This window comes from Dermacentor albipictus, chromosome 10 (genome assembly GCF_038994185.2).
Source record: "Dermacentor albipictus isolate Rhodes 1998 colony chromosome 10, USDA_Dalb.pri_finalv2, whole genome shotgun sequence".
In the NCBI taxonomy this organism is placed as follows: Eukaryota; Metazoa; Arthropoda; class Arachnida; order Ixodida; family Ixodidae; genus Dermacentor; species Dermacentor albipictus.
The window spans coordinates 93,006,754-93,023,467 of NC_091830.1; the positions used below are offsets into that span (position 1 = coordinate 93,006,754).

General features: G+C 44.7%; 1 protein-coding gene across 2 annotated transcripts in view; it reads right to left on the reverse strand.

Annotated features, from left to right (window-relative positions):
• LOC135918132 (lysosomal aspartic protease-like) overlaps nt 1-16,714 on the reverse strand; it is a 31,263-nt gene that overhangs the window by 4,061 nt on the left and 10,488 nt on the right. For both annotated transcript variants that reach the window (XM_070527225.1, XM_070527224.1), the window contains exons 4-6: nt 9,149-9,330; nt 1,494-1,747; nt 969-1,107 (exon numbers count right to left, since the gene is read on the reverse strand). In XM_070527225.1, coding sequence (XP_070383326.1) covers nt 969-1,107; nt 1,494-1,747; nt 9,149-9,330 — 575 coding nt within the window. The remainder of the gene's footprint in view (nt 1-968; nt 1,108-1,493; nt 1,748-9,148; nt 9,331-16,714) is intronic.

A 16,714-nucleotide genomic window follows, 5' to 3' on the forward strand; every position in this document is an offset into this window, starting at 1 on the left:
CCTATCTCTGTTGCCCCGTAAGGTGAGAAGCAATGTTTATTTAGCTAAGAGAATCTAGAGAGAGAAATTTAAGCCCTCACTGCTAAACTCTGAGGAACTACAAAATGTACATTGCGTAATTTAGTTCCTTTTCCTAGCTTCCGTTACTTTTCCCGGCTTCCCAATGCGGCCATGACAGAGCGTGGTACTATGGTGCACTACGGATTCGCTTACCTTCGTCAAGCTTGCAAATATGCTTTCGCAACAGATCGTTTCAGAGATTTATGCTCCAGAAAAACAACCTTGTGTCATTAACCAAACTGAATAAACACACCTTGCTGTAGCGCGTAAGCCAATTAAGTAAAGCACATTCGCAGAAAGGATCAGGTATCATGCGCTCAATCGACGTGTCCGCGTGGATATTTGTTTTTAGTGGAGTGTTTAGTATGTATATATTACCTGATTGTTGTGTCGAGTCATTCAGGTTGAAATATCTGTATTACGACTTTATACTTGGATGATATCTTTCCTTCCCGATCCGCTGGCAGCTCGCGTTATCTTAAGGTTGGACTATGCACTATTATCTGATTATTGTGTTTTCTTCTTTGTATAGTTATCTGTATCTATTAGCACCTCCCTTCTGTAATGCTTCATGTAAGCCTTGAGGGTACTTGAAGTAATATAAGAAGGACTTCGGAAGGATCTGTTTTTCTCTCCATTATAATAGATGCAATTACGTATATAGGATATACGGATATTCAAATAGGATATTCTGCATGTTTCATTTCAATTTACTTCAAGTTTTCAGCTGGTTGAAATTCGATCCAGTGATTATTTACGATTTACTACGCTGCTTCTTCATAGTCAAGTCAAGCAAATGGCTTTATGTATTTTTAATTCGCTGGCAGTGACACGACACCTAATACCACTTGCTTATTTACTGCCAGTATTACGGTGAAGCTAATAAATTGATTGCATGAGATACGCACCTCACCTTGAGCGCTTCGTGTTGCTCCAAGGGCCCAGTGGATATACTTAATGAACTTTTCTGGCCCATTGATGTATGGCAGTGCGGAAGCAGGCTTGGCAGCGAATGTCCCCCATAAAGCCAAATTTGTGATTTTTACGCTGAGTATGAGATGCAAGACAGAAATGAATCAGAAAGTGATTCCATAGAATGCGATACCTGCGGAGATATCTATAATTAAAGCGCTGGACTTCACCTTTAATGATACTGATTAGGATCAGTGGTATCTATTGCGCATCCTAGACGCCTAATACCTTTACCTCCCTTTATTTATACACAGTTTATTTGCTTTAGGTGGGATGCTGTTCATCTACTACGATCTCATGCAGAACCTGAAGAGCAATCACTTATTATATTTCGCGCAGGCATTCTATCACTCAAGAACAATGGAAATTGATAGTAATTGGTATAGCAATACATGTCTCTGGTAGGGCAATTATTGAAATGACATACCTTACATAGAGTACGATACCAAGCGAGTACTTACTAGTACATGCGAATGGACCAGTCTTGTTCACGAAGAGGCAGTAAACGTAGATCTCCTTGATAATGATCCGGGTCATAGTCCCCGAACTTAATCTCTCCATCTGCGCCGTCAGGTGTTTTATGAAGGTAAAAGCCGAATAAAGGCATACACAGTAGGCGTCGCTGGTTCATCGTATCGAAGACGGACCAGTGCTCAGGAAGTTCAGGCTCGGTTCCAAGCCCTACGACACCATCGAAGGGTAGACCGTTGTAAATCTGTAATATGGATTTAGAAGTGCAATAAGAAAAGTTGCAGCCTTCCGCCTATTGTGCGTCTGCGAACTCAAGTAGTGCGATGCCGGATACTTCCCAGACTCCCGCCACTGCTCACGAGTGTGTTTAGAAATAACGCATTTAATACTACAGAAACTCCTCAATTATTATCACACGAAGCAAACAAGGGGCCCTAGATGACGACGGGCAGTACCCACATGAGCACACGGCTGATGACAGCTGCAATACAGCAACAACGCAACGTAGGAAATCACAGCAAAACGCCCATATACCGAAGCAAACCCTGTCGCGAGGTCTTGACTGCTTATTCTATTATTGTCGTTTGTTATCTGACGAGAACTTGGGAAAACAAACAACGGCCGCATATGCCAAACATCTAAGACAAACCCACGAACTCAGAAACATCAATTTAAAAAGGCCGATGTCGCTGTGAATTGTTTATTCAGGTATCCATTACTTTCACTACGCACTGAATTTTTGTACATATTTCCGAATATATTGATGTATGTCTTTTGTACTCCTTCATTACGCAATGCCTCTATGACTGCTGATATATCTACTAAATTATATCACTTTCCGTAATCTATGAGAGTAATATAGAAAAGTTTATTGTACTGCGCAGACTCCTCGTTTACCTGATATGTGGCATGGTGGTGATTCATTGTAGAGCATCCCTTCCGTAATCTGCGGCCAGTCCGTTCTCTTGGTGGACTGAATTGAAGTGTTGCCGTTATGATATTGGGGATTACATCGGTGAATATGCTACGCACTACTGAGAATAATATAGTGGGCATATCATTCTACAACTGTCTGACCTCTCCCTTCTTATGGTTTCGTTTCATGTTGGCATTCTTCCAGCTCGCTAGTACAGTTGAAGTCGAGAGGCATTGCGTATAAGAGTCGCAAGCTTTTCAAGCAATAGATCTCATCCACCTTCGATTAAACAGGCCGTTATTAAACCTTCTGCTGCCACTTTCCCTCTTGTCATGTCTTGCAAGCCTCTCATACCTTCATCGCTAGTTATAGAAATACTCTCAATATCCTGTTCATCACTCCTTGGAATTAAGGTAGCACGGCTACTCTATAGGTGTACAGGGACAGGTCAGTATAGAATTCTTCTGTTGCGTTTATTATATCATTGAAATTGCTGATGACATCCTCCTCCTTATCGTTCAGGGCTTACATCTTGCTTTCTCCTATGCCAAGTTTTCTTCTCACTGATTTCACGCTGCTGCCACTTTTGACTGCTTGCTCAATTGTTCCCACGTTATAAGTTTGAATATTCCATACTTTCTTCTCGTTGACCAGTTTTGACAGTTTATCGAACTCTAACGAATCCCATGAGGTGGTCAATGTTATGCTTTGTCATTGCATCATTACGTCCTTCGTTACTTGGGAGAGTATACCTACTGGTCGCCTTGGTGTCTTTCCTTCCACCTCAATTGCTCTTTATGAAATCAGTCACTATACGGTTTCATTCATTACCTCTATATTGTCTTCATCATCCTATTCTAAGCTGCACATTTGTTACGAACACCAGCCTGAAGTCATCTCCTTTTGCCCTTACTGCGTTTAGGTAGGTCTTCTCGACTAATTTTGCTGTTTACCTCTTCCTACTGAGAGACATCCAAGTCCTCACTAACCTATGGTAACTACTTGTTTGCCCATTAGGGCTTGCCAGATCCAATTAGTTTTATGCTCTTCCTGAAGAAGGCATTCATTATTCATAGCCTATTCCTTTCTCGGAATTCTACCAACCTCTCGCAATATATAGTGTACCTAAAATATATGACGTATTTGCCAGTGCTTGTTCCCCAGCTTGGTTTTTCATCACTTTTGCACTGAAGTCGCCCATGACTACAGTATACTAATCTTGTACGTTTTTTCAGTGCTCATTCAACGTATTCATAAAACTTCCATTTCTTCATCATGACTAGAGGTCGCAGCGTACGCTCCTTGCAATACCTTTACTCTATCCCTGCTACTCAGCTTTATAACGATGGCTGCTCCCCTCTATTTATTGCTGTATAGTTATTCAATATTGCACGGTGTGTTATTATGGATTATAATCCCTAACAAATAATCTCTCTTAACTGGAAAATCTCTCTTGCAGAGGACGTGGCCGTTAGTCACTACTGTATAAGCCTCACCAGTTCTAACTTCAATAAGGCCGATAATGTCCCACGCATTGCCTGATTGACTAACTGAGCACTTTTCAAAACAGAAATACTGCGTTTAATAGGTCTTTACATTCCAACTATCACGATAAATGAAAGAGCGCGTTCCCCTTGGTTCAACACTACTTTAAAGCGCTTAAACAATAAGAAAAAACGATTATTTCGTGTAGCCAAATGCTCAGGTTCTTCTTCTGCCTGGGAAAAATATAACAAAGCTACTAAGGAATATAACTCATTAAAAGCACACACAAAACGTAATTTCTTTTCTACTACCTTCCCAAACATGTTGCACTCTAACCCGCGGCGTTTTTGGAAAACGATAAAACCCGAAACTAATAGCTCTATTTCTCTATGTGATAATTCTGGCTCACCCATTCCTGACTCAAATGTACCTGATGCCTTGAACCTTGCATTTTGTTCAATGTTCACAAAAGAACCTGCCAATGAACTACCAGACGTACCATTTTACGATATTACACTAATGGAAGGTATTAATTTTAGGCCGGAAGGCATAGTTAAGGTAATAGATGGCCTGAAGTGCTCATCATCCTGTGGAACCGACGGCAATAATGCCAAAGTGTTAAAAAATACGAAGTATGTCTGTAGTTCGAACCTCTGTATCATCTTTCAGCAATCACTTGACACAGGCATTGTTCCAAGAGACTGGAAAACAGGGAAGGTCATTCCAGTCTTCAAGAAAGGTGATCGGTCTTCCCCAGGTAACTACCGCCCCATTTCACTCACCAGCGTATGCTCCAAAATCATGGAACATGTCATTTACTCTCATGTTGCTAACTTCCTAACTTCAGTGAAGTTCTTTCACCCTAATCAACATGGCTTCAGGAAAGATCACTCATGTGAAACGCAGTTAGCTTTATTTATTCTTGATATTCATTTAAACCTCGACTCTAACATTCCGACTGACGCCCTGTTTTTAGATTTTGAAAAGGCTTTCGAGAAGGTTCCACATTCTCGCCTTCTACTAAAATTATCACGCCTAAACATCCACCCACTTGTTCTTGACTGGATCCAGTGTTTTTTAACTAACCGAACACAGTTTGTATGTGCTAACAACCTTACATCTTCCGTTTCCTCCGTTCTATCTGGTGTACCTCAGGGCACTGTTCTTGGGCCACTCCTATTTTTAATCTACATTAATGACCTGCCATTCGCTGTAACCTCTGCAATACGTCTTTTCGCTGATGATTGTGTCCTGTACCGCCCTATCAAAACCATCGCAGACGTCTCTACTCTTCAGGAGGACCTCTTTCGTATTCAAGACTGGTGTGCTACATGGCTCATGTCCCTAAACATTAGTAAGACTGTACATGTTTCATTCCATCGTCGACCTAACTACATTCCCCCTGCCTACAAGATTAACAACTGCACTATATCTACTACCGACTCCTTCAAGTACTTAGGAATTCACCTATCCAAAGATTTGTCTTGGACAAATCACGTAAGCCACATAATTAATTCAGCTAACAAAATTCTTGGTTATCTTCGCCGTAATCTCTTCATGGCACAACTACCCGTGAAATCAGTTGCCTATAAAACGCTTGTGCGACCAAAACTTGAATATGCATGTGCTATCTTTGATCCTTACCAAACTAATCTCACTAAAGCCCTTGAAAGCGTTCAAAACCGTGCTGCTAGATTTATTCTTTCAGATTACTCATATCACACTAGCGTTTCATCCCTAAAATCTAAACTAGACCTATCGCCTCTTGCCTCTCGTCGTCTCATCTCTCGCCTATGCCTCTATCACAAGTTTTTTTATTCCATACCTCCTGACAGCCAGCTGGTTCAGCTGGCTCATCGTGTTCGTCGAACAGGCCATCCGAACTCCGTAATCCCACCACAAGCCCGCACCACTACGTTCCTGCAGTCATTCTTCGTCCGAACTGCCCGAGACTGGAATGGCCTTCCCAGACAAACTGCACTCATCCGCGATACAGCACGCTTTCGATCTGCCATTGAGTGTTCCGACTCATCCTTCTAATTTCCACATCATCAATCCCGCCTTTTACATGCCCACCCCTCATGTAATGTCCTATTTTGGACCCTTGAGGTATTAATAAATAAATAAATAATAAATAAATAGATAATTCCTCAACGAGCCCTGCTAAGTCAGCCTCACTTGAGAGGGTTTATCTGTTAAACGTTGCCATGATTTCCAGTGGTACTCTGTCTAGATACAGAGATTCTTAACACCCTCTACCGCACCACAGGTCTGACCACCTCCTTGGTCAGGTGCTCAGCCGCTGCTAGGGACTGACGGCCATGGGTTAATTGGTGGAGTCATGAGAGAGGCAGTGGCAAAATACTGCACCAGGGCGGCCAATTATTGTTCGGGTAAGGGAGTTCCTTTGTTGAACATTAATTGAATCTAATTTGCTTGCGCCTGGACTAGTATAGCTCCACTGGCTCTCGATAAGTTTCTTGCCGGTGTCAGGCACTTCTCCAAGCTTGAAAATATGGGGGACTTGAGCATAATTAAAACTTATGACCTTTAGATTAGAGGCACGGTGTTCTACGTCTGTTCCCCGCTACCACATATACCATGCATGCCAAAATTTTACTAAAAGGAGGGTTCCGCTTCTAGGACCTTGTGATAATGCCTAAAAAGCATCACACCTGCAGTCGATATAACACCAGGTCAAAGAAAAGACTTCTGCGATTCTCGTCGGCTCTCTCGAAGGTCGTTAAGTGAGGCATACAAATTGCAGCCCTTAATAATGCCTTAGTGCCTCCATGCCTGCATCATATACAACGCCAGTTTGATTCAAGCGCGGTTTGCAGAGGCTTTCCTTGGCAACCTAGCAGAAGTGCTAAAGAGAGAAAAATGTGCAGAGGCGCACCTTGACAGACGAAAAGAAGCCCGCTGTTTGGATTCCGTGTGCGCACAACGTGTCCTTCAAGCTTAAAAGGACGGCGTGCCACGCAGGGATGCGTGCGGTCTATTCCACACCACACAAAAAAAAGTGCACAGAAAAGTAAATTCGGATGCCTCAAAAGCCCCATTATGCATCGAGATATGCCGTAACGTGTGCGCCGCCTGCTGTACAGGAGTCGTCTACGACATCGCTTTATCGTGTGGCCAGTTACACATAGCACAACATCGGGTGATGCACCGAGAGGCTGCGGCAGCATAAAAATTCTTTAATATCGTGGACCAGTAGCAACCACTCCAATCTTTGGTAAAAAATGTGGATGCCTTCCTGGTTTGAGTACGCATTGCAACACTGCAAAAGTACACATTTAAACGGACAAAGTAAATCTGTGAAGCCTGCAGGATCGCAGCGAAAGGTGCAGACTGTGTAAGCACCAACTCAATTAGTTTGTTAGATAAAGAGATTGAACTCATTGATGGCTGCCTACTTGTGAAGGCGAACCCAGGCAAACCGTAGGATGTATCTTGCAATGCGTCGTAACACTCTCCTCCTGCTAGGGCATAACTTTTCAAAACACGCGGGGGGCTAGTTGGTTAGAATCGATGATAGAGTGTATAAGCGCGACTGAACGAGGACGTAGCAAGAAACAGATACACAGAGACAGCGCTTCTTTGAAACATGAAGTCTCCATAGGCAATTTCGTAAGGTTTTTCGACTTGGGATTGCACTTTTTCCCCAAAACGACCTGCTGGAGTTATCAGCCGAGAGGCAATAAGCCAGTCCAACCATTTCATTCTGTTCATTTAGAACTCGTAGAACGCGCAGTAGTAACATCGTGATGCAATAATTATATGACAATGTCATCTGACCACAAAGTGGAAGCCAGTTTTAGAGATCAGGCCAAGCTCCTGGCAGGTTCCGGTTACCCGATGCGTATGCTCACCTCTGTCACGGAAGTCTTCAGCAGGAAATGTAAAAACGCATCGAGTGGAAGGCGTGCCACCGCTAGAGCAAAGAAAGCTGCTGTGGAAGCATACATTCATTGCATTTCCTATATTCTCTGAAGAATAGCGGCAACATCTGAGGTGGACGTGGTTTTCTCTGCCCCTGAACGTCTACAGAAGCTGTGCAAACAGGTTAATACAGAAATTAACAAAAGGCACGCATGTTCTACTCAGCATCGAAAACATTTTGTAACCTGCACTCATAACGTTGTCTATGGCATTCCACTTTCGTGCCGAAGAACGTATGTTGGCCAAACCGGCATATGCATCAATGAGAGATTAAAAGAGCATCGATATAACGTCACTAGGGTAATCTTGGTACGTTTGGGTATTGATTGCTGAGATTGTTCCTGCAAACCCATGTTTGAAAGTACTCCCATTCTATATAGGGCTCAAAGAAGGATGACAAGGGAGATAATGGAAGCCTACGAAATAGCAAAATTACAGGAAAGGCGCATGAACAAGGCTTCAGTGTCGCTACCTGAAATTGAGATACGGTTCCTCGGTTTATTTTTGTAAGCATTGGGGTATATGTTTTCCCCATGCCTTGCACACGGGTACAGTTTATCGATACGCACCACTGAATGTTGCTTTTTTTTTCCTGTCACGCTTTTTTCCTCTCGTACAGTATATATACATCGATGCATGCGAAAATAAAATCTATAGTTGAAAGTGAAGCGCTGCCTCTGTGTATCTCTTTCTTGCTACGTCCTCGTTCAGTCGCGCTTATAGACTCCAGACAACGTATTAGCGCGAATGACGCTATAAATATTGGCGGAAGTGATCACTGTAAAGTTTTTGCCTCTCGTTTTTCCCTTTGCACTGTTTGAGACTACTACAACATATGAGCTACTCTGAGCAACTATCTTAGTTCTTCTTGACTCTAGCCTCTTAGTTTCTGTAGCCACTAAATAGGCAGTTTTAGGCACCTTCACTTGGAAAAACGGTTACATTAAAGTAAGTCTTGAGCTCAGGACACAATTTCGCGAGGTCAGTGCTAAAGTAAGATGACCCTCCGTGGAATGGAATGCTGTAATGTTAGCCCCAAATACTTGGCAGCAAATACATGTAAAAACTCCAGATGCTAAAAAATCCATCTGGTGTTCCCCACTATGGGGTGCCTGATAGTCATATCATCTGTTTGGCACGTAAACCTATAAAAAATGAAGTAAATCATTATTACTACACATTGCCTCAAATATTTTTCAATCGTTTTCTGCCGTGAGAGGTGATCAATATCTATTTCAACCCAGACTGCCGAAGTGGCTGACCCAGAAAGAAATAGTTCATTCCAAAAGAATAGCAAACCTTAGGATCGATGACGGTTGCTTCAACAAAAAGCTGGCCAGTGAGCTTGATACCACCTATGTCAATGGTCTCACGTGCGGCAGTTCCTTTGATGCCGTTCCCAGCAAAAGACGGGACGTCGACCCATATACCGCAGTGAGAGTACGAAGAGGACTTGCGGTTGTCGTACAGCTTGCGATCTCCTAAATTTGGGGATAAGGTAAGCTCAGTTGAAACTTTGTATGGAGGGAGTGCTTATAAAAATGTTAAGAACACAATTTAATAATGCTGCATCACAACATATTGTAAAGTGACCGTCAAAATGCAGAAGCAAAACTGGTAATGACGAAACAAACTTTTATTAGGGAAACTTGTGCTCACAAAAGCAGGTTACACTCAAAGCACCACGACAGCGGCGACCGTCAGAATCAGATCAACGGGCCAAACCCGACGGCTTTTATACATCACTCATCGAATGTTCGGGAGTAATCACTGCTGCGCGCATGTCTTCCAGAACGTCTACACAATTCGCGTCACACATACATGCAATCAGATTACACATGGTTCGGCAACAACAGAAAGCCGTAGAACCACTCATAACATTCGCGAAACTGGTATCCATGTGCGCGCGTACTGTGTTGAGCGATAAAATTTGTTAGACGGTGAACCGTGGTCACCCTATAAAGAAGTACACGTGTCAGTACCCCCTTCTGATGAAACATCGTACCGGTGCTACAAAGAAACACAAATGTGAAAACAAAACCACCCATAATAAAAAGGACGGATAATGACAAAATACCAAACAAATTAAGTCCCTAAGCTCTTGAGCGAGCGTATAAAGGCTTAAAAGCATTACGTGCCTGACTTCAGGTCATGCGCAGCACCACTGTGTTTTCGAAATGCCGTCTCGCACGACCTTACAGTCCACTGTGCCAATGCGTCGGATGAACTTGTAGGGTCTGAAATAGAGGCGTAACAGTTTCTTCGCTAAGTCCTCCTCGGCGTTTAAGTTTCCAGACCCAAGCACGGTCGCTGGACAGATACTCGATGCAGTAGCGTCGAAGATTGTAGTGTCGGATGTTGGGCCTGTGCTGGTTTTTTATGCCCAGGCGGGCAACCTGTCAGGCTCCTTTGGCGCGCTTTCGATAGGCGGTAACATCGAGATTCTCTTTGCGGTGACGTGCGGCAGCATAACTTAGGTAGTCGTCGCCGTGTTCCGGCCCTAAACAAGCATGAACGGAGTGACCTGCGTTTATTTCACTGCCGTGTTGTAAGCGAAGGCTATGTAGGGCAGCGTGGCAACCCGCCTGTTGGCTTCGACGACGGCCAACATCAACGCCTTAGTACCTCCACCAGATGTCACATGGCAGTGACCGTCATTCACAGTTTTGCTACTGTGTTTTCGACGGTCATTACCACGTGACATTGGTGGAGGTGCTGGTGCGTTGATGTACCAAAAGGCCCACCAAAGCCGTGATGGAAACGCGAACCGCGAAGACACCGCCAACGTGGCCAAGGACCAGCGAGCTAGCCACAGGATGGAAGGAGTGCCCGCGAAACAAGGTCTTTTGCCTGAGACGACCACCAACGTCGTGCCCAAGTCAACAACTGCAATGGCAGTCACCGGCCTTCCGTGTAACTTTGTTGGAGGATCTGTAAATCTTGCTGGAAACTTTCAAAAGCAACTCAGCATTCAACAAGCGGACCCCTGCGGATAAGCTTGGTGATGTGTACATTTCCTTGGAAGATGCCACGATGACATTATTCGAGAACCAGGAGTCCACCCTTACAACGTGGGACCTGTTCCTCAGTAACTTCCTCAGGACCTTCAAGAGCGTTCTCCGAAAGCAAAGGGCCGAAGTTCTATGGGAAGCCCGACTGCAGCTCCCTAACAAGAACGTTGCCATTTTTAAGGAAGATTTGAACCGTCTATTGCGCCCCGCCAGCCCGGAAATGTCCAAGGAAAAGAAAGCTCGCCTTGTCAGGCGTGGGGTCAGGCAAGAACTTTCTGCGAGAATGTAATGAAAGGCAATGAAGACCGTCAAAGAGTTTCTTCGCGAGCGCATAAGTATCAAGGAAGCTTTTGAAATCTGGAAACAAGAATTCAAGGGCCGCATGATCTCACCAAAATTGTATCGCAGCGCCAACGACTTGCTTGAGGTCATGAGAGCTGTCGTGAGGAAAAAGCTTCGCAAGTTGTTCCCTTGGATTTGACTGCCGAAACCTCCGGCGAGGAAACTGAGCAGTCAATAGGGATCCCTCAATTCCCGCAGCGTCACCTGGAATTGCTGACGTACGCCGCCGTAGCCCGCCGTCGCGTTCGTAATTCACGCCCGGAGCAGGTCCGGCTAAGGCCTCAGTTTCGTCTTGAACCGCCACCGCCGCCAGCACTCTAACCCGTTGTCCTCCTCAACATTCAAAGGAAGACTGGCGTTTAGCACGCCCCCGACCATCATCCGCTTTCTTATCACTGCGGAGAAGCGGGCGATGTCTACCACTGATGCCCATACAGCTAGATGGGTCTACGAGGGTTCCCTATAAACGCGCCACGACCAAAGACCGTGACATCGCCGACTACCGCGCCGCCACAAAGTGGAGACCTCGACGACCGTCCATTCGCCGTCACCTGGCCGCCACCTGTCGCGGCAACGCTGAGCATACATGTATCAGCCTAGGGCCCGTCTGCAAGCCAATATCCGGAAAACTAAAACCAGCAACCGGTGGAGGTACGGTTGGCTTCGTCGGGATGGCGGCGCCTTCGTCGGCGACGGAGGATGTAAAGCAGAGCAATAAACAAATGATACAGCGACAAAGGAAGACCTAACGAGGCGACTTTCTACCCACAGGTCAGCGCGACACAGCCATGACCCGACGCCAGGCACGTACCCAGGATATTTTCTCGGGGGGGGGGGGGTGGCACCACCTCCATCATCATCACCATCATCATCATCATCAGCCTGTTTTATGTCCACTGCAGGACGAAGGCCTCTCCCTGCAATGCGATCTCCAATTACCCCTGTCCTGCGCCAACGGATTCCAACTAGAGCGCGCGAATTTCCTAATTTCATTGCTCCGTCTAGTCTTTCATCGTCCTCGATTGCCTTTTCCTTCTCTTGGTAACCATTCTGTAACCCTAATGGTCCAACGGGTATGTAACCGGCGCATTACATGACCCGCCCAGCTACATTTTTTCCTCTTGATGTCAATTAGAATATCGTCTATACCCCTTCGCTCTCTGATCCAAACCGCTCTTTCTCTCTCCTAACGATGTGCCTAGCAATCTTCGTTCGATCGCTCTTTGCGCGGTCCTTAACTTGCTCTCAAGCCTCTGCCCCATATGTCAGCACTGGCAAAATGCACTGATTGCACACCTTACTTTTCAATAATAATGGTAAGCTTCTAGTCAGGAGCTGGCAATATCTGCCGTATGCGATCCAACCTATTTTTATTCTTATGTGAATTTCCTTCTCATGATCAGGGTTGCCTGTGATTAATTGGCCTAGGTAAACGTGCTCCTTCACAGTCTCTAGTGGCCGACTGGCGATCCTCATCTCTTGTTCCTTTGTTGTTGTTGTTGTTGTAGCCTGTGGCACGTGTGGCTCCTACCCACGATGGGGGATTGGCCAAGAAATGGGTGGATTATTCCAAAATAATATAGAGCATAAATTTCCTAATATCTATGCGAATAGCACTGAATAGGGTTGAATTGCCGGCTAAAATAAAATCAGGAAGGTGCTGTTGAATGAGGAATAATTAATTTAAAAGTAATAAAAGAATAGAATTTACCAGGGCATTCGTTTAGATTCTGTAAGGAATGTTTGGACAGCGAAGCATGCATCCCTGTGGCTGAATTCCAAAGTGGACACCCCGAACAAAAAAATTGCAGGTTCTATCAAGTACATGCCAATTCTTCGAAAAGGTATCTCCAACAATCTTTTTCTTAACGCAGCAAAGCGGCGGCGAGATAGAAGAAGGTGCTGTATCGCCTCCTCTTTCTCACAAAAAGAACTAAGGGGAGAGGGAACCAAGCCCGACCTGTATAAATTGAAATTTAGGGAGGGAATACGGCAGCGTAATTTCGCGAGGCAGACCTCAAGCATCTTTATGTAACAAGATTCGCTATGCCAGGGAAATGCCAGGTGTTTATACTCTGGAGAAGCTGTCAAATGTGGGTTTCTGGGTTTCTGTGGGTTTCAAATGGGGTTTTTGTCAAATAGCAGTTTCTGTATCCTGTTCATTACTGTTTCTAAGTGAGGTATCGTGACTCCTCTTGGTTCTGTATACAGGTCAGATTAGAATTTTTCCGCTGCTTTTACTGTATCTTCGAGATTGCTGATGATATTCCCCTTTATATCTTTTAGTGCATACATCATGGTTTGTCCTATGCCAGGCTCCTTTTTTACTGATTTCAGGCCGCGTTCATTTTTTATGGCTTCTTCAGTGTTTCTCATGTTATAGTTTTGAATATCAGTTATTTTCGCCTTGTTGATCAGTTTCGACAGTTCCGCGAATTGCGTAATGCTGTGCGGCCGCCAGTCCCATACAACTGGGTAGAGCACAGGACTCTGCGATTCTAGACGTACTGCGCTCACCGCGAAAGGTTAGAAAAACACCCACATAAGCACAGCAGAGAAGTGGCTATGTGAGGCGGTTCGACCGATAACTGTAGAAGCGTCATTCAAAACAAGTAATTGTTCTCCACTTCCGGCGGCGTTTTCTCTACTTCCTTTTTCAACAAAAAAGATGTTGATCCATAAATAGTCTCATAAACAAAGCTTAACTTTTTTATTATTCGCTTCTGCTCGCAGTTGGTTCTTGCCTTGGCTGTGTCCCTTAGTATATCGCTTAACTACTTCACTCCTTGCGATTTTTGTTTCCAGTTGCCAATTTTGCCCGAAAAGTGCTATACAGTTAGGGAAAAACAGACGAGGTAACGGGCGACAGTCATCTTGCTTATGGGTTTGAGGGTTATTGCAGGGTTGCATGATGGACGCTCTTTCACATTATTTTATTTCCCACCTTATCTAACCCATACCACGTGTATATGGTTCCGGGCATCTGCCAGCGTCGCGGCGAGCCGTAACTCAAGGAATTAATGAAGCAAAGGGATAAGTTAAACGCAATTGGCGTTTTCTCCGGCCGCAACCGTTCCATGAGAGTACCGACCAGCTGAGTAACAGCCGCATCCCTCTCCTGGTCACAGGATCAGCCTAAAAAAAGAAGGTTGAACTAACAAAAGCAACAGCTATGCGCGTGATGGTTGAATAGATGGTGACAACTGAGCGAGTTCGCGAGTGAATCGCGCGGGTGCGGAATCTATGAGAAACCTGTCCTTCACATTACAAGAGGTGCCGATAACTACCGCCATATAGAAGGAGTGAAAAAGGCAGCATAATGCAGACCGATGAACTGCTGTCAAGTCTCATTATTGATCTGGTGGCGCTTTAGGAATGTGTGAGGAGTGGTGGCGCGGGTGGGGCGGGGGGGGGGGGGGGGGGTGTGCCACTTGATATCGGGGGGGGCGGACCCCCCCGGCCCCCCCCTGGGTACGTGCCTGCCCGACGCCAAGGCCAAACTGACACGCAAGACAAAGAACCACGCGACAATACGCATATTTATTTACGATGCATACTTTGAAGTTCATTTGCGTCTACGGCTTCATAGAGAGGAGCACGGAAAATGTTGCGTAGGCAGCTTGTCGAGCCCATATACCTCTACATCATGGCCTGGCATGTCCACATGTTTTCGTCATGTGGTAAAATGTCTAAGGGCACGAAATACTAATTCATAAAGAAGTCGTCGCTAATAAACTGAAGTCCCTTGTAAGGCAATTAAAATATAAACATATTTCAATGATACCTATGCGCTTTAAGTATGCGCGTTTAGGAAAGCGTCTAAAGAAAACATATTCCTATCAAATGCACGTGCTGGAAGCTACCTGAGCCAAAGCTTATGTAAAAAGTGCACTAAATGTTATAAAACAAAACACGGAATACAAAACCCTTTATATCAAGCTAGAAGAAACTAGGAATAGTCAAGAATCGGATGTATACGTTAAGAGAAAAAGCTGGCGATATGATTACTAATATAGATGAGATAGTTCAAGTGGCTGAGGAGTTCTATAGAGATTTATACAGTACCAGTGGCACGCACGAAGATATTGTGAGAGAAAATCATATAGAGGAACTTGAAATCCCAGAAGTAACGCCGGAAGAAGTAAAGAACGCCTTGGGAGGTATGCCAAGCGGGAAGGCAGCTTGGGAGGATCAGGTAACAGCAGATGTTTTGAAGGATGGTGGGCACATTGTTCTGGAAAAACTGGCCACCCTGTATACACAGTGCCTCATTACCTCTAGCGTACCGGAATCTTGGAAGAACGCTGACGTAATCCTGATCCATTAGAAAGGGGACGCCAAAGACTTGAAAAATTATAGACCGATCAGCTCACTGTGCGTTGCCTACAAAGTATTTACTAAGGTAATTGCAAATCGAATCAGGAACACCTTAGACTTCCGGCAACCAAAGGACCAGGCAGGATTCCATAAAGGCTACTCAACAATAGACCATATTCACACTATCAGTCAGGTGATAGAGAAATGTGCGGAATATAACCAACCCTTTATATAGCTTTCATTTATCACGAAAAAAAAAACGTTTCATTCAGTCGAATCCTCATCAGATATGGAGGCATTACGTAATTAGGGTGTAGACGAGCCATATGTAAATATACTGAAAGATATCTATAGCGGCTCGACAGCCACCGTTATCCTCCATAAAGAAAGCAACAAAATTCCAATAACGAAAAGCGTCAGGCAGGGAGATACGATCTCTCCAATGCTATTGACAGCGTGTTTACAGGAGGTATTCAGAGACCTAGAGTGGGAAGAATTGGGGATAAGAGTTACTGGAGAATATAATAGTAACTCGCGATTCGCTGATGATATTGCCTTGCTTAGTAACTCAGGGGACCGATTACAATGCATGCACACCGGCCTGGAGAGGCAAAGCAGACACGGGTGGGTCTAAAAATTAATCTGCAGGAAACTAAAGTAATGTTTAACAGTCTCAGAAGAGAACAGCAGTTTACGATAGGTAGTGAGTCACTGGAAGTGGTAAGGGAATACGTCTAATTAGGGCAGGTTGTGACCGCTGATCCGTATCATGAGACGGAAATAATCAGAAGAATGAGAATGGCCTGCGGTGCGTTTGGCAGGCATTCTCAGATCATGAACAGCAGGTTGCCATTATCCCTCAAGAGAAAAGTGTGTAACGGCTGTATCTTACCAGTACTCACGTACGGGGCAGAAACTTGGAGGCTTACGAAAAGGGTTCTACTTAAATTGAGGAGGACGCACCGAGCTATGGCAAGAAGAATGATGGGTGTAACGTTAAGGAATAAGAAAAGAGCAGATTGGGTGAGGGAACAAACGCGAGTTGATGACATCTTAGTTGAAATCAAGAAAAAGGAATGGGCATGGGCAGGACATGTCAAGGCCAAATGGGACGTCGATGGAGCTATGCTATGAGGGTGAAGGCGATGTTTAGTGTGATGTAGAAACACAAATTGTGAAGACATCTATATGGATT